The 23,237-nt window shown below is 41.1% G+C and overlaps 1 protein-coding gene across 2 annotated transcripts in view; it reads right to left on the bottom strand.

The window, feature by feature from the left end:
* Window positions 1-3,758: 3,758 nt before the first annotated feature.
* LOC122669844 (E3 ubiquitin-protein ligase HOS1-like) overlaps window positions 3,759-23,237 on the bottom strand; it is a 43,312-nt gene continuing 23,833 nt past the window's right edge. For both annotated transcript variants that reach the window (XM_043866718.1, XM_043866727.1), the window contains 3 exons: window positions 5,376-5,513; window positions 4,275-5,053; window positions 3,759-4,186 (listed from right to left, as the gene is read on the bottom strand). In XM_043866718.1, coding sequence (XP_043722653.1) covers window positions 4,015-4,186; window positions 4,275-5,053; window positions 5,376-5,513 — 1,089 coding nt within the window. In that variant the 3' untranslated portion in view covers window positions 3,759-4,014. The remainder of the gene's footprint in view (window positions 4,187-4,274; window positions 5,054-5,375; window positions 5,514-23,237) is intronic.

Raw genomic sequence — 23,237 nt, 5'->3', positions numbered from 1 at the left:
CGATATTCTATAACAAACTTGCATAGGTCTTGCATAGGGTTCTGAACCATCTTGTCAATAGGGGTTCTAATTTTAATTCTCTTGTGTGCTATTCTTTGGCAGTTCTATAATATCAGATTGAGGTTGATGTGCATAATTGTGGATTCATATTTATATAATAGAGGACAAAATCTTTGGTTGCCGACTAGTTTCTTTGTGCTTCACGACTTGTCAATTATATTTTTTTGTGAAAAGAAATCTATAATCCAATTAACAAAGAGTACAGAAAACAGAATTACACCCTGACATTGATCCTACAGACTGAGTTGTTCGCGCTTTGTTAGCTAAAACATGTGTTGCCCATACTGTTTCTCTTCCTGTTTTATAGATAAATACGTCATGAAAAAGATCATATGAAACTATAGTACATAATAGAAGGAATAACATCCACGGCCATGAATGAGAATTCTCCTTTAACCAAGACACTAATCTGAGCAGAGTCCGTCTATATTTTCAGTCACTGGATGCCCTGTCCTGCTGCTTCACGCAATCCCTGTTCAATTGCTCTTCCCTCGGCTTCATCTGCAGATTCTACATGACCATAATTAAAATAAAAAAATATATATAATTTCCATCTCCTGTTGATAGAATCGAAGCCCAACCAGCTTCCTTAGTTTCCTTCTGAAGACGTCCATCTGTGAATAATGTCTGAATAACCATCTTTTGGGCTCAAATTTTGGCCATCAAAGTTTTTAGGAGGTTGGGATGACTCTCAAGATTAGGTGTATCAACAGAAACAGAGAAACTGGACTTGGACACATTCGGTGAGATGGGCACAGTAACACACCATCGATTAATGTTGAACAGAACTCAAGAGGGGGTTAAGTTACTCATGCTTATGCTGTTCTGCAGGACAAGCTTCCTTTCATGCCAAATAAAATACAGAAGCATAGAACTGATGAAAAGAAAATATTGAAGATCTGATTTATTGTAATTCGATATTAATTATAAAAACTTAGAAAATCCTGAAAAGAACTTACTTGCAGAAATTTAGTTCGAAATCCAAGAATACTAGCAAACCATATAAATTTTGAAAAGGAGCACTCAAAAAACACATTCCAGAAAGATTCAGTGGCGGAGTGACAGATTTGTTAAGGGTTGTTCGTCTTGCTCGGGAGAATAAATTCATATTTCAGGTAGCAATTTTACTTTTTGAACTATTTCTACCAGATCTTGAAAGCCAACTAGATCTGTGCCAGAAAAGTTTAATACCTAACTACTTAACAGTAAGCTTTTCTACCTTCCTGAATCTTAGGAGATTTGAGATAGAATGTTTAATTGAATCGGTACAATTGGTACTAAAGTGAATAGAGCTCTTATCTAAATCAATTACATGTCCTGACAAAGAATAGATTTAATTATCATAATTTCACTTTTTTCTGCTCTACAAAAAAATAAAGCAATCATCAGTAAAGAATAAATAAGAGAATAGGTGCTGATCAAGCAATACGAATACCCTTAAAAAGACCTTCAACCTGAGCAGAGACAAGCATTCGTGATAGACATTTCATACCAAAACAAAAAGCAGGGTGAAAGAGGATCACCTAAGAGAATAGGTGCTGATCAAGCAATACGAATACCCTTAAAAAGACCTTCAACCTGAGCAGAGACAAGCATTCGTGATAGACATTTCATACCAAAACAAAAAGCAGGGTGAAAGAGGATCACCTAAGAGAATAGGTGCTGATCAAGCAATACGAATACCCTTAAAAAGACCTTCAACCTGAGCAGAGACAAGCATTCGTGATAGACATTTCATACCAAAACAAAAAGCAGGGTGAAAGAGGATCACCTTGTCGCAGACCACTAGATGGGGGAAAATAGGAAAAAGCCGAAACATTAAGCTTAATTGAATAATTAAACAGTCGACATGTAAAGGGAAACGAGGTCACACTAGTGATTGTTAAAGCTAAACATTTCCAACATTGCACGAACAAAACCTCATTCAATCCTATTATAAATTTTGAACATATCAATTTTAAGGCCAACAAATCCTAATTTACCTTTTTTGTGATTTCAAATAATGGAAAATCTCCTGATATTTTTCGCACTTTGACAACAGCCACTTGAAAGGGTGAATTGAATCTGTGAAATTTATGGTCTAAGTCTATTGCTTAAACTTTAAAATAATTTTATAGATCACATTACAAAGACGGATAGGTCAAAAAACGGCTATCGAAGTATTATTAATTTCAGGACAGAGGTATCCCTTAATGAAGAAATCAGAGACTAATGTACATACATCCTGATAAACAAGGTTCCAACATTTATGGGAAAGAGAATGTTTGCTTGTTTTTGTGGATGAAATACCCGTCAGTATTAATTCTTAATTTTTTTTATGAAAAAGAAAAACATTTCATTAAACAAAAAAGGAGGTAAGACTTGAGAGCTGCAAGTCCACAAGAGTAATTCCAATTTTGCTTGTCAGCATTGATGACCATACATGCCAAGCCGTGCCAAGCCATTCACAAGACCCGTTTTGTGTCTGCTAACATACTGAATAGAACGTTTCAAGTTTCTTAAGCATACAGCACAGATCATAAACAAAGGCAATAGGCTTTCAAAGGTTAAAAAGGATGGTTATGGACATGGAATTCCATTTAAATTGGTAATAAACTACCTAGAATCTTTCATTCCGCAAGGCATATGCCATGAGCAATCAAACCAGATCTTTGAATAATGGTGCCTCAAAGAATTCAGTGCATGTATTCCCAAAGAGATGCAGCCCACATTCCTTTTGAGAAAGGGCAAAAGAAGATAATGTGACCTGTAGTTTATGGAGCTACACCCACAGATGGGGCAAAGTTGTATAAAGTCTTTACAAAGTCTTTGTGAATAACATTCTTGGGATAAAGTTTTCTGCACTGGGGGCACAGGGTATGCCCAAACACATGGGGATAAGTGAAATGACCAACAACAACCCCCCCCCCTCAATAAGTCAAACACACCCCCGTCCCGCCCCATGTGTCTGGACACAACCTGCACCCAGATGCGCTCCCAGACACAGAATGTGTGCCCAACATTCTTATTAAAAGGATGTCGTGGAGACTTCTCCACGAGAAGAAAACAATCTTTGACCGTAAAGGCAGTTTCATGGATCTATGATTACCAAGCACATACAAATGAAAATGAAATGGAAATTTATATATGAGCATACAAGAACTTTGGAATCCAGACTTAGTTTCTTTTGTATTAGAATTAATACTCAAAATTGCTCATTGTCAACATCAAACCATTTTTACCAGGTTTGCAGAGAAGGGAAAAGCAATCTGACAAATTCAAGAATGCCCTCAAATATGGTTACTGCATTGAGCATACAAGTCATAATATTTCATCATGAAAAGAGAGTCAAACCTCTTGAGAACGCAGACCAGACATTCATCTATTTCTCATTGCTTACAAAATTCCAATACGATAAAATTAGTAGTCTAAAATCTAAAACTGTTGATAGATCAGAGAATGAAATTATTACAATGAATTCTCAGATGTGAAAAGAAAAAGCAAGAGATAAAATTTGCATCGACACCGTATATGGTACAACAGTTTTTCTCACTCAAACAATTGTTCATTTCCAGTGGTGAACCAAAAGATGACAAGGTATGCCTCTTTCTTCAAAACTCAAAAAAGTTTAGCCCAAGATTCAAGCTCTGCCCAAAGAGATTGATCGCCCATCAAAAAGCACTCACCTTTCACCTCATAGTGATAACCTCACAGAAAGCTTTGATTGAATGCCTGTAGTAACTTTATATATATTTCTACTGGTATCAGTGACTGGACTCGCATGAGAAACTAGGGATATATGAGCACTGCATCCCCAACCTATGTGATCAAAGGATCCTGCTCTCACCAGATCATCTGTGATAAAAAGCTGCTTTATCCTCTCAAAATGAAGCCCACTGAGGTGATTGACATGGAATATAGATCAAAGGAGGAGGGCTACAGATACATGCAAGTTGTAAACAGATGCAACCTTCATCATCTAATAAGCATGCTTCTTCTCTTTCCCCTCAAGGGTGTCGCAAAAGAAGCTCCACCATACATTACCTCTGGGCTTGGCTCCTCTTCATCCTCGCTGGCTTCATCGGACCTCCACCTCAACCCATTTTGTGTATTCATGATGCCAACACCCAACTTTCTATTTCCAGAGCTAATCAAACAACAAAAGCATCAGTCAGATAAATTCATAGCTAGAAAGGTCTTCTATTTCAGGAGTCAAAACACACAAGCATACTCACCTCCAAGAGACGTCCATTGGGTCATCAGGGGAAATCGTAGTCCAAGGTTTATCTGATACAGGTTGTTTTCCAGACACAGTGGGATCTGGATCATGGGGAGAATCTTTTAAGTGGTGGTTGCTGCTAGGCGTAGTCATTGGATCAGCTGTAACTTGACGAGGAAACCAAGGACGAGCATTTTCCACATGGTTAATGAACCCATTTTGTTCCATTCCAGGGGAAAATTCATCAAATTGGTCGTCTTGAAGGTAATTACTCTGGAGAACCTTCATTGAACCCCTATTCAAATTTTTCAAAGATGTAGGACTTTGAGGACTAGCCCGGAGAACTCCACGAGCTCGGACACCATCAAAATTGAACTTCTGTGTTATACTAATTTGTTGTCTCTGTTCTCTGGCAGAACTCTGACTTGAATGCAAATTGTCTCTGTTGCGAGGAGTTGATGGACCCCCAACAGTGGTAGGTAATCTCGCACGAAGAATATATGGAGGAGGATGGGAACCAAGTTCAAGGTGGGAACTGCTGAATGATCCACCAAGTTTAGCTGGAGTGTCAAAAGATGAAGTTTCTTTGGGAGGAATGGTACGATCCATCCGAAGAATAAGGGAATCGGCAGTAGAAGGAACCACAAAGCCAGTAGAATGTGGTTGCTGTACCTCAGTTTGTTCAGATATTGCAGGAATTTCAAGTTCCTTAGCATCAGAAATACCAATGTCAGGCCAGCTTCCTGTCTTCAATTGTTGCTGTTGTACTTCCGGCAGCAACTCAATGGATTTATCCTGCAACAACCCAACAACCCCCCCCCCCCCCAACAAAATAGAAAAAAAAACAAGGCAGTTCAGAAGCCAATCCTATTTTAATGAGTCAACAACTCTTATTGATCGATTAAGCCTATTTGATGAATCAATTCAGAGGTGTCAATTGAGTTGCAACTGAACCGAGTGTGTGTACTACAAAAAAGATGCAATCAGGAAACCAACCTCCTCTTTTTCCTTCTTGATAACCTATTTCATCTGTCCACTTACTCTTGAGAGGACTTCTTTTCTTTTCTAATGTCTCCAAAACTAATATTAAAAAGGAACATAGTCAAAAGGTACTTACAACCAATCCTCCTCTCCAGTGGCTCACTGATCTTATCCTCGAAATAATACCCTCATCAATAGAAGTCTTTGAGATGAAGTCTTGCTCTAAGCTCTGAAGTATACAATCAACTTGATATGCCTCAATGTACCGAAAGCGCTGTTGAAACAAGTCAATGGGATAAGTTTTCATGGTGAATGGCCCTACTAAAAGAAGAAAAAAGAATTGAGTGTGAAAGGTAAAAGCAGTGAGATGTAGTCACAAAATCTCTGCAATTTATTCCCCTTTTTAAAGGGAGGAAAGGAATGATTTCTTGGATGTAATGGAATATTCTCTAACCATGTGTGAATAAACCAACTATTTAATCTCAAACAACTATGAACCTTCAACATGGACCAATTGTAATTAAACACCACCATATACTAGCATTTGACACTGAATAAGTTGCCGAAAACATTGACTTTGGGAACCGCAATGCATCGGCTTATTGAAATGCATTGATAGTTTCTTTAGGTCAGTAGATAAAATCAAAAGCCCATCCATATAAAATAGAAGAAGAAAAGGGGACGTGAGGGAGTATCAAAGTGTTTGGAGCACTCTTTAATAGTCTAATCACATGTTCACTGTTTAGTCTGATATGCTACTCAACTCATCAAATTTTTAAAAACCAGTGTACTTTGTACAAGGATCATCATATTTAATGCTGACAGTCGGGAATGACTTCATTTAGGAAATAATTATTAAAGTGTATCGTGGGTAGTGTGGTGTACCATGGTATGGTGTATGTTGTACCATGGGATAGTATTTTAGTTGTAACTAGTAACTAGCATAGCTCTAGGTTAGCTCGTTAGTTGATATTACCCTTTATAGTTATAACTCCTTATTGTAATCAGACTTAGAATCTTAGTAGGATTCCCTATTAAGAGCTGTTTTGACTTGACATTATATATATACAAGACTAGCCCATGATAGGGAGATTATCCTGTCATGTTCTAGCTTTCTCTCCTTCTCTCCATCGACTGTGCTCTTCTCTTTCTTTGCTCTTTCTCTTCTGAAGCTTGGTAAGTACTGATTGCAGGTTTCTCTGCTACAAGGTATCAGAGCAATTTTAAATCAGTATTTACTCCTCTATCTCTGGTTTGATAGTCTCTTAAGAGACCTTTCGTTTGGTTACAGCAACCTATGCTGCTATATACAATACATGAGACTCTAGTTAATGGTTATATGAAGATAAACTAGAGTCTCCTTCCACATGCTGCTTAGTTCTGGATTTCTATGGAGCTGTTCATCTAGAGGATTTAATTGTATCAACACTTGGCTGGCAACTCCCATTTTTTTTTGAAGTTTTTGATTCATGGATGAAATTAATCCATATCTAACAATTAGATTTGATTGAGACTTTGAGGTATTAAAGACCTTCCTTGAATGAGCCACTTCACTGAAGTTTGAAGCTGATCCCAGTCTTTGATATGGTATTATCCAAATTCTTCCATTGAAGCAGGATGCCTCTATCTTTTTCTTTTTTAGTATTGATACCTCTAATTATTTTCGACCTGTCCATCAGATCTGCCTGGGTTTTCTGGGTCGTAAAGGCCCCCCCCTGCATAGGTCCTTCAACCTCAGTTTAAGGCTGTTTTAAGACTGATTTTTTGCAATTAAAAATCTCCATACTGATCTGTGGTACACAGTGTTTTTCTGAAGTTTTTGGACAACTTACATTCTCACAGTATTACAGATCTATCCATCAGATCTGTCTCCAATTTTTAGCTATTATCTGTCCATCCAAAAGGGTCCCTCGACCTCAGTTTGGTGTCCATCTGACATCTTGATAGGTTGATTCTGAAATCACCCAAAAATCTGGGTCTGTGATCTCAGATTTCATCTATATTGCTACTGCTCATACTTATTGGTGCTGGTTGTTCTATTACTGCTTCATATTGCTACTAGATTAGTACTTCTATTGCATTAGTGTCTATTCATCAGTTTTGGACACCTATCGGCATAAGATATCTTCGTGCAGGTTGACTCTACTTCCTACTTTTTCTGCCACTTTCTTTCTTTCTTTTTTTTTTGGTGCTAATTTATTGGTATGCATATCATGGGTGATTCCAAACCACCTGTGAACTCCTTCAATGTCCAAATCACCTATGTTAAAATCAAATGTGCATCCAACTATTTAATCTGGGCTTAAGCTGTTAGCGTATATATCACTGCCAGGCGCAAAATGGATTATCTGACTAAGCCACCCCCTGCTATGACTGCTACTGAATATCTGGAATGGATATCCGAAAAATGCCACAGTACTTTGTTGGCTGTGGAACAGTATAGAACCTTTTGTGGCTTCCAATGTGATGTTTCATACCACAGCTAAGGGTGTCTGGGATGACCTCATGATGCAGCTCCAAGAAGGAAGAAGAAGAAGAAGAGGCCCTGAACTTAGGGTTTGAATAGGAAGCCGTAGGTTAGGATTTATATTTTTCCCATACTTAGTTATTTTTCTGTTTTTTAGATTGAACCGGTTTAGAAATGGTTGCATCCAATTGGTTCAATGGGTCTAATGGGTCTAATTTAAGTAAAGAGCTCTTATTGGTTAATAGGTTCTTATATCCTATTGGCTAATATGGAATCTTCTTTTAAATTAGTTGTTTTAAGTTAAAGTCTTTTAATTTAAGTTCATAGGGGTAGTTAGGACAATTTACTGTTTAATTCAATTTAAGTTAGATTAGTTCTGTCCCTTCCACGATTTTAGAAGGAAGAGACCTTAATTTGTACTAGGTTTTGGCTTAGGCCTTTATTATAAATATATTGGATCGTGGGAGGCTCCCCCACACATTGAAATTTGAATTAAAAGTACTGTTACTGCTGCTGGCCGATTGCTGCTGCTGCTCCTTGCTCTTCGAGAGTGTGTGCATCCTTGTGGGTTTATCAAGGTGGAAGGGTGGGTGGAATCCTGCGACTCCTTACGCCGTGACAGCTGGGATGGTCTCTCTCTGAAGGTGGCTTCATCCTTCATCAATCAAGCCGCTGCCGGTGGAATCCAGTGGTAAGTTTGAACCTTAATTTCTGTTTTTCCATTCATCCTCCCTCCCCATCATTCCCTTTTTGTTTTATTTGAATCCTATCGGTTTTCCTTAAACCCTAGATCAGCTAGGTTACCTTAAACACTCATCCCTCATCTGAATTCAATCAGATTCAGACCACAGCCCCCTCACACCCCTGCCTATACTCGATCTAAGCTGCTGCCCCTTCCCATCACTCTAAACCCTAATCCCCCATTAATCACCATAAGCCTAAAACCCTAAATTTCTGTTTAGGCATATTCAGCCATCAGAAATTCCCCATATTGCAGCCGAACCTTCTCCCAGGTCCCTCTAACACTCGACCTCAACCCCATCCCCTGAATCCTACATTAAACCCTAGCTTTTGTTGTTTTTCCTAATTCTAAAACCCGAAACCCTAACCCTAATTTCTGCAGGAATTTAAAACTGATTCAAATTCAAATATTTTTATATCATAATGACCCCCTAGACCTGCAGATTAAAACCATATAAACCCCATTCCCAAAGTCCCATCCTAAACCCTAATTTTGCCCTAAAACAGCCCCTAATCAGCCCAAACAGCAGGCTTGACCAGACCTTGCTTTTATCTGGCTCCTAGTAGAATTATCTCCTATTCTAGGACTACATTACCTCAAAGAAACTTGTTCTCAGGATAAAAACATGTCCAAGATATATGACTTATATGAAAAGTTCTTCTCCTTCAAGCAGCAAAACCTCTCTATTAGTGACTAGTATGGTGTCCTGAAAGGCATGTGGGAAGAACTCAATGTATACCAACCTTTGTCCACTGATATTGAAGTTCTAAAATCTCACCAGGCAGAGTTCTTGGTGGCAAATTTTTAACTAGGACGAATTCTGAACTGTAACCAGTGGAAAGCCAACTTCTAGCTGGCGAAAAGATACCATCCATGAATGAGGCATTTTGTTGGCTCCAACGTATCATGTCTCCCTCCTTCACCAAATCTGCCTCGACCTCCTCTACTAATAATTCTACCTGTTTCAAATAGTGGAGTTGTGGCCGTGGCATTGGTTTTTTGGAAGAGGCCGTGGTTCATGGGGAGGCCGAGGCCGTGGTGGTGGTTGAGGAAGAGGACAGCCATTCGATCCAAGTATGTGTCAGTGCACTCATTGTAGTAAGATGAATCATGCTATTGATGCATGGGTGAAGTATGGTAGAACTGAATGGGCTCCACAACTGTATGCTACTGCAACTACTATATTTGATCAAAATTCTAATATGGCCTCATCCTCGGACACCAATCAAATTTCTAACTCTAGAGGTAGTTAGTTGTAGTTAGTTAGTTGCATCATTACACGATGAACTCAACCAATTACTTAAGCGAGTTCAACAAACATTTGCCTCTACAACCACTGCTACCAACGCTCATTCAGGTATTGACGCCCTTCTTGCCTCTTCTTCCTCTACACCATGGGTCATTGATTCATGTGTCAATTCTCATATGACTGGTAACTCCCATGTACTTTCTCACTTCAGAAATGTAATCAACCTTCTAGAGTCATACTTGTTGATGGCTCGTCTACTCAGGTATCTACCTCTCGTTGTGTTAGTTTGTCTTCTCTCCTATGTTGAAATATGTTCTTCATGTTCCTAACTGACCCCCAAGTCTTACGTCTGTTAGTCAGCTGACTCAATCCTTTAATATTTCAATGGCATTTTATCCTACATGTAGTGTTTTTCAGGATCTTCAATGAAGACAATTGGTGGAGGGTATAAGAAGGATGACCTCTATTACCTCGATGACGTAGCTCCTACCATTGCTTCTATTGATTCTTGTTCATTTTCCACTCTCTAGTGGCATTACCGGTTCGGACATCTTTCTCTTCCCAGGGTCCATTATATGGTTCCGAGTTGCAAGCATATCTCTCAACTTAAGTGTGGGGTGTGGGAGCTTGGAAAACATCATCGTACTTTGTTCCCTCCTTGTGGTGTCTCTCAGAGTTCTTCCTTATTTTCTTTAGTTGATTTTGATGTTTGGGGTTCGTGTCGTGTCAAGAGTCAGTCAAGATTTTTTTTTACTTTGTAAACTTTGTTGATGATCACGCTCGCAAGACTTAGTTGTATCTTTTAAGGGATCGATCAGAGTTTTAATGATATTTAAGCAATTTTATAATGAAATAAATTCTGCTCTAACAATGCTCTTGAGTATACTCAACGAGAAATAAATGAATTTTGTTCTAATCATGGGATGATACATCAAAATAGTTGTACATATACTCCTCAACCGAATGATATGGCTGAGAGGAAAAACCGGTATTTGTTGGCATGGTTCGAGAACTCGCGAGATCTCGCCGAGTTTCTCGGTTTCGTGAGATCCCGAGACGAGATTCCATACGCATTCTAAAATTACACTTTCTCGGCGAGATCTCGGTATTGTCTCGGTACACATTTTTTCCAGTTTTTTTTTTAGTTTTAAAAGTTCAATATCTCGGCGAGATCTCGGTATCGGGTTAGAACATGGTTTTTACCCATTTTAATTGCCCATTTGACCCATGTGCCCATTTTTATTAAAAGAGGGCAATGGACAGAACTCAGAAATGTCAATAGTTCTGTCCATAGCTCTCTAAACAAAGGGGAAAACACTCAAACAACTCTCTCCCTCAAATTTCTTCCTCTTTCTTTCAAATCTTGGGTGGATTGCATTGTTTGAAGTGAGATTCAAGTGCTAAAGTGAAGATTCAACTCCAATAGTCCAAGAATCATCACCTATTTGTAGGATTCCAAAGTAAAACTCATATTTGGACTTGTTTTTTGGCAAATCTGGGCATGCCATTGTGTTTAAATGGCCTGAAATAGGCTGGATACCAAGTTTCAGACCCAAAATATGTGAAAAACCCACCGAGTTGGGGGTCCGAGTCAAAAATAAAATAAAATGCAGCAACTCGCCAAGATCTTGGCGAGATCTCGACTTGACTCGGTTTCTAGCTTAGCCGAGATGCCACTGAGACCCGAGTCTTAGAACCTTGTTTGTTGGACGTTGCTCGATCCCTTAAGTTTCTCATGCATGTTCCCAAGTTTTATTGGAGTGATGTTGTCTTTGTTAAGAATAGGAGTTTAAGGGTATTCTTGTACCTAACCACATGTATTTTATGTTTCTTCTGTTATTTGTATAAGGCCAAGGGCCCCTGTGTAATTAGTTATTCTTTTTCAATATAAGGAAGTTTGTCTCTAGTTTGAGACACATGAGATTAAACACAACCGTATGTGCTCTTCTCTTTCCCTCTCTTTTCCTTCTTCTCCTTCCTCTCTAAAACTGAACATGGTATCAGAGCCTACTCTTCCTGGAGTTTGAAGGTGTTAGAAGGGTGTTTACTGGGCCAAGAGGTGGTTTCCTCTCTTGGTTGTTGCTGGAGTTTGAGCTCCAACCTGCGGTTCTTCACAGATCTGTTTTCTCTCTTGGTTCTCATCCAAATGGCGAGCAACCAAGTGCTCTAGTTTCGTTTGGAGGTTACCTTTCTTCCCATTGTGTCATCTCAAGCCAGTTGGGAGCATCTAAGGGACAAGAGTGAATCTCGGCCAGGACTGTTCTGCCCTATGTTCCACCAGCCAGAGTGTGGGATTGGCAATAGCTCTTCAATAGAGCTTTGTTTGGGAGCTTTTTTGGACTACCCACTGTCGTTTCTTGGTAAGGAAGACTTTTCTTTTCTACTCCGCTGCTGTTTACTGTTTGTGTGAGGCTCTACAAGCTTTTTCAAGCTTTTTGGTCTAGGTTACCTCTGTTTTTTGCTACTGTTACTTGGGAATCTATTGTTCTTGCTTGAAGTGCTGTTGATTGCTCCTCTCAAGTGTTTGTTTTGAAACCACAATGGGTGAAGAAACTGTTGAGACATCTGAACTTCCCACTGTTACAGCAGCCTTGCCAATCCCTCCATCATATGAGAATCCAAATGTTCAGCTCCTCATTGTTAAGCTTGATAGTAACAATTACTTGGATTGGTCACGGTCCATGAAGCTTATCCTTCGAAGTAGGGGGAAGTTGGGATATATATCTGGGAGCTTTAAGGCCCCTTCCTCTGATGATCCAGGTTACTCCAAATGGGAAACCGAGAACTCCCTTGTGATGACTTGGCTCATTTTTTCAATGAAGTCGGAGATTGGAAGAAGGTTTATGAGCAAGGAGACAGCCAAAGATATTTGGGATAGTGTTGCTCGTATTTTTGATAGAGTGGGGGACTCTGCAAAGGTTTATCAACTTCTTCAACAGATTGTTAGCCTGCGCCAGGGTGACAAAAGTATCTCTGAGTACTATAGCCTTGTTGTGGGACTTTGGGAGGAGTATGATCACAACAGAGATCTCTAGCTGTGTCCTGTTGATGAGCCTAAAGTGCATCAGTTGTTTGAGAAGGAGAGGGTCCTATTCCTTCTTGGAGGTCTTAACTCTGAGTTTGAACCCATACGGGTACAGATACTTGGCCGACCAAGTCTTCCCTCCCTGGAGGAGGTGTGTGGTTATTTACAGAGTGAGGAGACGCATAGAAGTGCTATGGAGACCACTCCCACTATTGAGCGCTCTACTCTTGTTTCATCCACTCCACAGGACCGTCCTCCCTTCACTAAGGGGGCTGGTAGAGGCCGATTCTCCTGTGACTATTGTGGCAAGTCTGGGCATAAGGAGGAGTTTTGTTGGGATCTTCATGGGAAACCACCCTCTACTGCATCTGGAGGACAGAAAGGACTGAAGAAGAATGGGCCTAAAGCCTATGTTGGGGTTCATGAGTCTGATTCATCCTCCCTCTCCAAAAGACATAGCAGCTTTTTGTCAGATTGTAGCACACTTGGATGGATCCTCCTCTACTGCACCCACTACTTCCACTGCTCTACAGGTCTCTACTTCATCTACCACCACACCCTGGGTCATTGACTCAGGGGCCACGGATCATATGACTGGTACGTCTTAGCTTTTTAACTCCTACTCAGTTTGTTCTGGAAAAGATAAGGTAAAAATTGCTGATGGTTCCCTTTCTTCCATCTCGGGTAAGGGAGATGTCCAAGTTACTCCAGTTATCCCTTTGAAGTCTGTCTTTCATGTTCCCAACTTTGCCACTAATCTTCTGGTTAGCCAATTGACTAAATCTTTGAACTGCTTTGTCACCTTTTTTCCTACCCATTGTCTTTTTCAGGATTTGGTGATGAAGAGGGTAATTGGCAGTGGACGTGAGACTGATGGATTATATGTTCACTTGTGCTTCCCCTGTGACGACAGCTCAATCTTATGTCTGTGGGCAACATGGCGGACGTACACAGGAGGACATTTTGCTTGGGCACCAGCGTTTGGGACATCCTTCCTTTTCTGTTATGAGAAAAATGTTGCCACATTTATTTCCCTCTTTTCCTATCAATCATGTTTTTCATTGTGAGCCTTGTCTTTTTGCAAAAAGTTGTAAAACAGTTTATCCATCTTCTAGCAATAGATCTATTTCACCTTTTCACATTGTTCATACTGATGTTTGGGGCCCTTCCCCTGTTACTTCTTTACGTGGCTTCCGCTACTTTGTCTCCTTTATTGATGACTTCTCTCGAGTTACTGGGGTTTATCTCTTGAAACAAAAGAGTGATGTCTATGTTGCGTTTAAAAACTTTTATGAGTTGGTTTACACTCAGTTTCAAACTCGTATTCAGATTGTCCGTTCTGATAAAGGTGGAGAGTATATGTATGGTGGTTTGGAGTCCTTTTTTTCTAACCATGGCATTATCCACCAGGTGGCTTGTGTTGATACCCCTCAACAAAATGGGGTTGCTGAAAGAAAAAACCGCCACCTGCTGGAAGTAGCCCGGCCTCTTTGGTTTATAATGCATGTTCCAAAAACCTTTTGGTCCGATGCCTTACTCACTGCAGTCTTTCTTATCAATCATATGCCCTCCACTGTCTTGAACTTCAAAGTACCTCTTGAGGTCTTACCCTTACTTTCTTCTTCTTTTTCACTTCCCCCACGGGTCTTTGGTGGCATCTGCTGTGTCCATCTTAGCAAATCTGCCCGCACTAAATTGGATCCTAAGTCCTTGAAGTGCATCTTTCTTGGGTATTCCTCTACCTCCAAAGGCTACACATGTTATCACCCTCCTACCCGTCGGTGGCTTCTCTCCAAAGATGTTTCTTTCTTTGAACATCTCCCGTATTTTCAGTCACCTCTTCAGGGGGAGTGTCGTGGTAGTGAGGTTGAAGAGGCTCCTGAGTTTCTATCCTTTCCTTCCCCCTCTCTCGTCCCTATTTCCCCATTTCAGATTGACAAGGGAAAGAAAAGGTCTGAGGATACTGTTGTTGAGGGGGAGTCTCCGAGTGCAGAGGTGAACAGAGAACAAGGGGAGCTACTTGTGTATACAAAGGACAAGAGAAATCCTCCTTCATGGCTCCTTATAAAGAAGACCTGCCAAAATCCTCCTTCGTCTCCTCATCCTGAGCCTTCATCCATTGAGACAGGTATACCTTCCTCTACTCCTACACCCTCAGACTTAGATCTTCCTATTGCTCACCGCAAAGGAACTCGAGCTTGTACTAATCCCATTGCCAAGTTTGTCTCCTATGATTCTATCTCCCCTACAGGTATTGCCTTCATAGTGGCTATCTCCTCCATCTCTATTCCTAAGAATGTAGTAGAGGCCATGGCTGATCCAAAATGGAGAGAAGCAATGAATACCGAGATGGTGGCCCTTGAGAAGAACGACACTTGGGATCTTGTTGAACTCCCAAAGGGGAGAGTTCCTGTTGGATGCAGATGGGTATTCACAGTCAAGTTCAAGTCTGATGGTACTGTAGAGAGATATAAGGCAAGACCGGTTACTAAGGGCTATACCCAGGTGTATGGCATTGATTATCAGGAAACCTTTGCTTCAGTGGCCAAGCATAACTCCATTCGGGTACTCCTCTCAATGGCTGCAAACCTTGATTGGCCATTATACCAGCTTGATGTAAAGAATGCTTTCTTACATGGTGACTTAGAAGAAGAAGTCTACATGCACTCTCCCCCTGGGTTCAAGCATCCTAGTGGCAATGGAAAAGTGTGTCGTCTCAGGAAAGCTCTTTATGGCCTTAAACAATCTCCTAAGGCTTGGTTTGAGAAGTTTAGGCAAGCTATTCTACAGAATGGATACACCCAAAGTCAAGCTGATCACACTTTGTTTATACAAAGGAAGGGCAACACTATTACAACTCTTATTGTATATGTTGATGACATTGGGGTCACGGGGAATAGCGAGGCTGAAATCACAAAGCTTAAACTTTACTTGGCTTGGCAGTTTGAGATCAAAGATCTTGGTCCATTGAAGTATTTTCTAGGGATTGAAGTTTCAAGATCCAAGCAAGGGATCAGTGTTTGTCAGAGGAAGTTTGTCCTTGATCTACTTACAGAGACAGGGTACTTAGGGTGTAAACCAGCCTTCTCTCCTATTGATCAGAATCACAAACTAGGAGAAGATTGTGGTGAGCCCTCGTAGATGCTGAAAAATATCGAGATTAATAGGCAAGCTAATCTATCTTTCCCTTACCCGACCGGACGAGCCTATCTTGTTGGCGTGGTAAGTCGCTTTATGCATGCACCCAAAATGGGACATCTTGATGCAGTGTATAGGATCCTCGGATACTTAAAGTCATGCCCTGGAAGAGGTCTTCTCTTCTCTAGAAATGGTCACTGAGGATCAAAGCATACATCGATGCTTGACTGGCTGGATCTATTTCTCGATCGAAGATCCACTTCAGATACTTGTACTTTTGTTGGTGGGAATTTGGTTACTTGAGAAGTAAGAAGCAACCTGTGGTGGCTAGGTCAAGTGCTGAGGCGGACTTTAGAGCTATGGCTCACGAAGTGTGTGAAGTCTTGTGGGTCAAGAGACTTCTTCAGAATTGGGATTTGAGACTGCAAACTTATGAGTTTATATTGTGACAACAAGGCAACCATAAGTATTGCCACAACCCAAGTGCAACATGATAGGACCAAGCATGTTGAGGTTGATAGACATTTTATCAAGGAAAAGATCGAGTCAAAGACCATCTGCACCCCTTTTGTGAAGACGAATGAACAAGTGGCCGATATCTTCACCAAAGGACTTAGCACTCATCACTTTAACTGTTTATTGAACAAGCTGGGTATGTATGACATATACCACCCAGCTTGAGGGGGAGTGTTAAGAATAGGAGTTTAAGGGTATTCTTGTACATAACCACATGTATTTTATGTTTCTTCTGTTATTTGTATAAGGCCAGGGGCCCCTGTGTAATTAGTTATTCTTTTTCAATATAAGGAAGTTTGTCTCTAGTTTGAAACACATGAGATTAAACACAACCGTATGTGCTCTTCTCTTTCCCTCTCTTTTCCTTCTTCTCCTTCCTCTCTAAAACTGAACAGTCTTGACTGCTTGCTATTTTATTAATGGCATACTACCTGCTGTTCTTGACAATCTGTCTCCTTTTTCTGTGGTTTTTCCCAACTCATCCTTGTCTGGTTTACCACCACAGGTGTTTGGCTGTATATGCTTTGTTCACAACCTTCGAGCTGGCTTTGATAAATTCTCTCCCCGTACAACTAAATGTGTGCTGTTTGGTTATGCTCACATTCAAAAGGGATATTGATGCTATGATCCTGTTACACATTAGCATTTGTTAGCATTAGCATTTTGTTAGTGTTGATGTTACCTTTTTTGAAACTACACCTTATTTTTCGGGTGAGAGTTACAAGTTGATTACAGATTTCCCTTGATCCTCCACCGATTCCTGCACTTATTCCTCTTACTGACTTCATCACTACTACTGCTTCCCACACTAAGCAATTGCAAGTATATTCGTGACATACCAAAGCGACTCCAACAATGCCGGCTAATCCTTCAATACCTCCCTCTACTTCATTAGAACCTTTCCCAGGGATCCCACTTCTGTTGACTTGCCAATCGCCCTTCGTAAAGGTATGAGAATATGTACTCAAAACTTTAATATTGCCTACTCTATAGGTGAGGTAGAACTAGCCATGTGAAGGTGAGGTAGCGCTAGCCATACCAGGAGGGAAGCCCGAACAAGAGCGGTGATTTCAGTAGGGTATGTGGTTCGGTCTTCGCTATCGGGTTGGTTCCAAATAATATTCCTTCTACTGATCTGTCAGTTTGGTATCGCTTGTCAAGCTTTTTTGAAAAAAGTAGGTCAGTCCGTTACCTATCTAAAGGCATGGTTTAGTAATAGTGATATTGGTAGCCTACGGAAGGTTAGGAAGTCAATCAACTAGATCAGCTCCTTTTTTGGTACCCTAGCCCCCTCATCTGAAGCTTACCAGTGCACTTGAAAAGTTCGTTCTGTATTATCAATCAAATCATAAATAGATGAATTGACAAAACTAGATAGGGCTGCCTGCCTCATTCTCGAAAGATGACATTCCATAGATATTACATCTCGATGAATAAAAGAAAAATACAAGCAACAAAATCAACAACTCTTTCGGAGCCTGACGTGAACGGACTCTTTTCTGTTAGTGTTAGTAAGATGCGGATACGATCCTTAGAATTGACTGGCAATGAGTCCATTCGTAATGCACGTTCAGTGATTACTTACGCAATTAAGCTAATATGATTTTTCGTATATGTGTGGCGCACTGAACACAGTTTCTAGAAGGCATCTCTTGTGTGGAATGTGCTTTCTTTCGTTGTATGGTTGCGCACGTAGGGGGGGCGGGTCGGCTGATACGCTTTAAAATCTTTCTAAATTAACATTGAGTCTATTCCTTCTGTCGCAAAGTTGAAACAAATATATGTAGCTTTCCCTATGTTTCCTAACGTTTTCAATAAAATCTTCTTGTAGAAGTTTTTAAACAAAGTATAGTTTTCAATGATATGAGTAGACGCTATTCGAACCGTTCCTTTTCTTTCCATGTTAGCATTTTTTATCTCTGAATTTGTCTATGTTTCTCACCTTCCCCCGTTACTTCGTACCTTTGCTCTGTCTTTGTCTATTGTGTCTGTGCCTGCTAAGTACCAGGGTGCATTGTTACATCCTAGGTGGAACTGTGGAAGAATGCTATGGATGTAGAGATGGATGCCTTGATAGATTGTAAGACATGGTCTATTATTGATTTACCCCCAAGGAAGGAATTTGTGCGGTGTCATTAGGTTTACAATGTCAAGTATCTACTAGATGGTTTTGTTGAGCGACTGACTAAAGGCTCGCTTGGTAGCCAAAGGATATACTCAGATATATTGGCATTGATTATTATGAGACCTTCTCTCCAGTAGCCCATCTTAACTCTGTTCGTGTTCTACTATCCTTGGCAGTAAATCTTGATTGGCCTTTGTTTTAACTTGATATCAGAAATGCCTTTCTATATGGTGATCTAGAGGAGGAGGTGTATATGGAGCCACATTAATGCAATTAAGATTGCCCAATTGGGTCAATTGGGCCTCAGAAGACTTTATTTTGGTTCATGGTTGGATTCTATAGACCTTGGGCTTCTTATTGTTAGGTTTATTGATGTAATTGGCCTAATTTATAAGCCCATAAAGTGGGAATAATGTTAGTACACGGGATTAGTAATTAAATTGAGTGTTTGAATTAGATTAGGATAGTTAATAGCTAGATAGACTTCTGTTATGAGTTTATTTACTTTATTAAGTGTATTAGAATATGGCTGTGAAGCAAGACATTGAGCGGTGAATGGCAGAAGATAGTGGTGGATCTGGAAATGGGTTTGGGTTGAGGTGTGAAGGGGGATCGCCTTTGCTTGAGGAGGGAGCTCTTGTGTCCTGCAGAGGTTCTGAGAAGTTGGGTATCGATGTGTCTTTGTCAAGGTCGAGTGTGGGGGACCCTCATGTTCCTGCAGGCCGGTTCAGTCAGCCTGAGGTGGCCCCTGGGACGCAAGGTGGATGGGCTTCCTTGTTCTCTCCGGGCTCTGGCCAAGCAGAGGGTCTCAAGCTCCAGTTTGTACAGCCAGCATGCGTTGATGGCAAGCCGTTGGCACTCTGCCCAGCTGCTGTTGTAGAGGTGGAACTAGATCATTGGAGCAACACCTTAGTGGGGTACTTTGTGGGGAGAAGGCCTCCCTTCTCCCTAATGAAAGGGGCTTTGCTTCGTCAGTGGAGATGCTCTGGAACGGTGGGTGTCTCTCTACTCGATTCTGGGGTTTTTGTGTTTAGGTTCTCATCTGAGGAGGACAAGTTCAGGGTAATGGAAGGGGGAGTTTGTTCTGTCCTTAGGCGTCCTGTGGTGTTGAGGCCGTGGACTCCTCAATCCTGTTTGACCAGAATTTCAATGGAATCCATGCCGTTGTGGGTTAACCTTCCACATCTGCCGTTCCACCTCTGGACAGAGGCAGCCTTGAGCATTATAGGTAGCACTCTCGGTGTTCCTCTCTTTACCGATAAATGGACGAAAGCGACTGTCCTACGCTAGGCTTTGTGTGGAGGTCTCGGCAAAGGTGGAGTTGCCTAAGTCTATTGAAATCATGGTAGGAGGAGGGTCTTTCTCCCAGAAAGTTGATTTTGAATGGAGTCCACCGAGATGCTCTGTGTGCCATTTATGGCCATGGAGACAGCCAATGTGCATCGAAGGTCCATCATCAGAATGATTCTCATGTTCCTAATTAATGTAGTCCTAGAATAGGAAATAATCCTACTAGGAGCCAGGTAGAATCAAGCTCTGTTAAGCCTGCTGTTTAGGGCTGATTAGGGGCTGTTTTAGGGCAAAATTAGGGTTTAGGATGGGAATTTGGGAATGGGGTTTATAGGGTTTTAATCTGCAGGTTTAGAGGGTCATTGTGGTATAAAAATATCTGAATTTGGATCAGTTTTAATTTCCTGCAAAAATTAGGGTTAGGGTTTGGGGTTTTGTAATCAAGAAAAACAACTAGAACTAGGGTTAACAGTAGGATTCAGGGGCTGGGGTTTAGGTCGAGTGTTAGGGGGACTTGGGGGAAGGTTCGATCCAATTATGAAGGTAATCTGTCGGCTGAGACAGTCTAGACAGAATTTGGGCCAATTAGGGTTTTAATGGGGAAGAAGAATTTAGGGTTTGTGATGGATGGATGGGATCCAAAGCTGGATCGAGTGGAGGGGACATAGGAAGGGGGCCGTAGCCTGATTTTGATGGTAATCTAATGAGGGAACAGGTCTGGGCAGAGTTAAGACTGGCTAGGGTTTATGGAATACAAATAGAAATAAAAAGAGGATCGAATGGGGAAGGGGAAAGAAGGATAAAACAGAAATTAATAGGTAGACTTACAGCAGATATCCACGGCAGTAAATCTAGCATTGAAGGATAGAACCACCTTCACAAAGAGCCTCCCAACCGTCATGGCGTAAGGAGTCGCAGGATTCCACCCACCCTTCCACCTTGATAAGCCCACAAGGATGCACACACTCTTGGAGAGCAAGGAGCAGCAAGCAGCCAAGAAAATCTCTTTTTTTAAATTCAAATCTGTTGTGGGGGAACCTCCCACGATTCTTTTATTTATAATTAAAGGCCTAAGCCAAATCCTCATACAATCTAATCTCCTCCTCACTTAAATCGTGGAAGGGATCTAATCAAAGTCAAATTACTAATTTAAAATACTAAAATGTCCTAACTACCCCTACTAACTTAAAATAAAAGAATCTGACTTAAAAAAACTAATTAAAAGAAGATTCCATATTAGCCAATAGGATAAAAGAACCTATTAACCAATAGGAACACTTCACTTAAATTAGACCCATTGAACCACTTGGATGCAACCAAATCTAAACCGGTTCAATATAAAAACATAAAAATAACTAAGTATTGAGCTAATCCCGTATGATACCTAAGTACCCCTAGTTTAGGCTCATTAAAGTGGCCTATTACATAAAAAAAAAACCTTGGGAACAAAGGCCCAACATGGATATAACCCAACCCTAGGCCTATTTCTAAAGAAATAAGCCCTATTTGGTGATCATTCTGCATCACTAATCTTGGAGCCAATCTTAGGGTGAATGAAACATTGGTCGAGAATGGATTTCAGCAAGCTCAGTCTCGGAGGAGAAGACGCCCTTCTAGAGGTACTGTTGGGAGAAGGGGGGATCCTTTAGATCACTTTTCGAGGGACTCCGATCATAGGGTGATTGGATGCTCTAGCCTTTCTACTGCTCCGGCTCGGACTGGGTTTATTGCCGACGGTGAAATTGCAGCGGTGGATGCTGGTCGAGAGAGAGAGGAGCCTGGAGGATTAGTCACGAAGAGAGGGACAGGGGTGGTGGGCCTAGCCATCTCAAATGAGGTGGCAGTTGTTTTTTCCCAATGTGAAAAGGCTGTTTCACATGCCAGTGATGCCATGCATTATCTCCTGGGTGAAGGTAATCGGTTCTCTTCTTTGGATGTCGTGGAGACAAGTGAAGCAAGGTGGTAGCGTGCTTGGCAAGTCTGTCATGCAGCAATCTGGCGAGTCTGATCAAGTCGGCTTTAACCGACAGGTTGGCGTGGGTCTTCCTCAAACAGTTGGACCTCTTTTGAGCTGTGACAGTTTTGCCCAAGAATTGGGTCTCGAGTTGTGTGTTGAGTTGGGCCCTATTGTGTCCACGATAGGGACTGAGCTAGCCGCGGCCAGTGAGTCCCACATTGAGGAAGTAGAACCACTTTCCCCTGTTGCTGATCCAAGGTACATCCTTGCGTGTGGTGCCCACAATGACCCAACTTGCGTTGCTAAGTTGAAGAGCTCCAACTCTAACACCTCTCCTCTAGAAAGGTTGTCTTTGCTGTCGCCGTCTCTTATTTCTGCAACATCTGAGTCGCCTCTGGCTTCTCCCCCTTTGAAGGTCCCTGCTAGGAGGAAACAAGGTGGCAAAGTAAAGGGTAAGTCTTCTTCTAAGGGAAAGAAAAGAAAGGGTAAGAAAAGGAAGAATCATCATGTATCCATTGAGGAGGGATCTGGTGGTAACACTTACTCTTCATCCCTTGTGGTCCCCATGGATGAAGGTATCTCTAATAAGTGTTCTATGGGAATAGAATTGGTGGATAAAGATGGGTTCATGGAAGAGGGAGGCACCATCTATATTGATCTTAATGGCCACAACGAAGTTGATTCAATGGATGCTGAGACGGCTGTATTGGGAGGTCCGTTGCAAAATTCGCTGACCCTTCTAGATCCCCAATCGGAGTTGGCACAAGGTGTTCCAATTGATACTCTGAATGGAGACATGGTAACGATTCCATCTATTGGGAGGAATCGTTGGGTGATTCCTCCCATTCCTCCCTATAATCCTAATGGGAAGAAGGTCAACTTTTTATACTGATGATTGCTTGTTTGAGTTTGTTCTTGTCCTGTGTGGTTTCCCTTCAGCTTGTTTAGGCTAGCTGTAGGTTAGTCCTGTGTGTTGTTGTTGAGTATTCTTTCTTGTTTTTCCTTGTTCTTTCTGCTTTTTGGGGGGTTTAGTTTCTCGGCGCTTCGCTAATAAATTTTTCATTCATCCAAAAAAAAGAGTAATTAGAACACTTTTTATGGGTCAAATTAGGGATTTTAAAAGTTCTATATATATATATAAAATACATCCCCCATCAATTAGAGATGATTTGAGTAAAGAATATGAGTTATTTCTAAGAGTTTTGGTGTTGTTGAGCAGTGCATACACCTGATTTCTTCTCTTCTTCTCACTTCTTCCTCCCAAGAAGATCGATTTCATCTCTCTTCCCTCCCCTTTCGTCAATCTGATTTCTTCCCTTAACAACGCAGTTGCTTCCTTTTTCTCAGATCTGATCACAGATTTGATTATTGGGCCTGCTTGCATCTGAGATTTTTAATCTGGATTTTCAGATTGCATCAAATCTCCGGGGTATGTAGCTCAGGGGGCGAATGTATCAAAGGTTCGCCGTCTTCACAAGGCTATTTATGG

The sequence above is a fragment of the Telopea speciosissima genome, chromosome 1 (assembly GCF_018873765.1).
Source record: "Telopea speciosissima isolate NSW1024214 ecotype Mountain lineage chromosome 1, Tspe_v1, whole genome shotgun sequence".
NCBI classification, from domain to species: Eukaryota; Viridiplantae; Streptophyta; class Magnoliopsida; order Proteales; family Proteaceae; genus Telopea; species Telopea speciosissima.
This window is presented reverse-complemented; position numbering and strand designations above follow the sequence as displayed.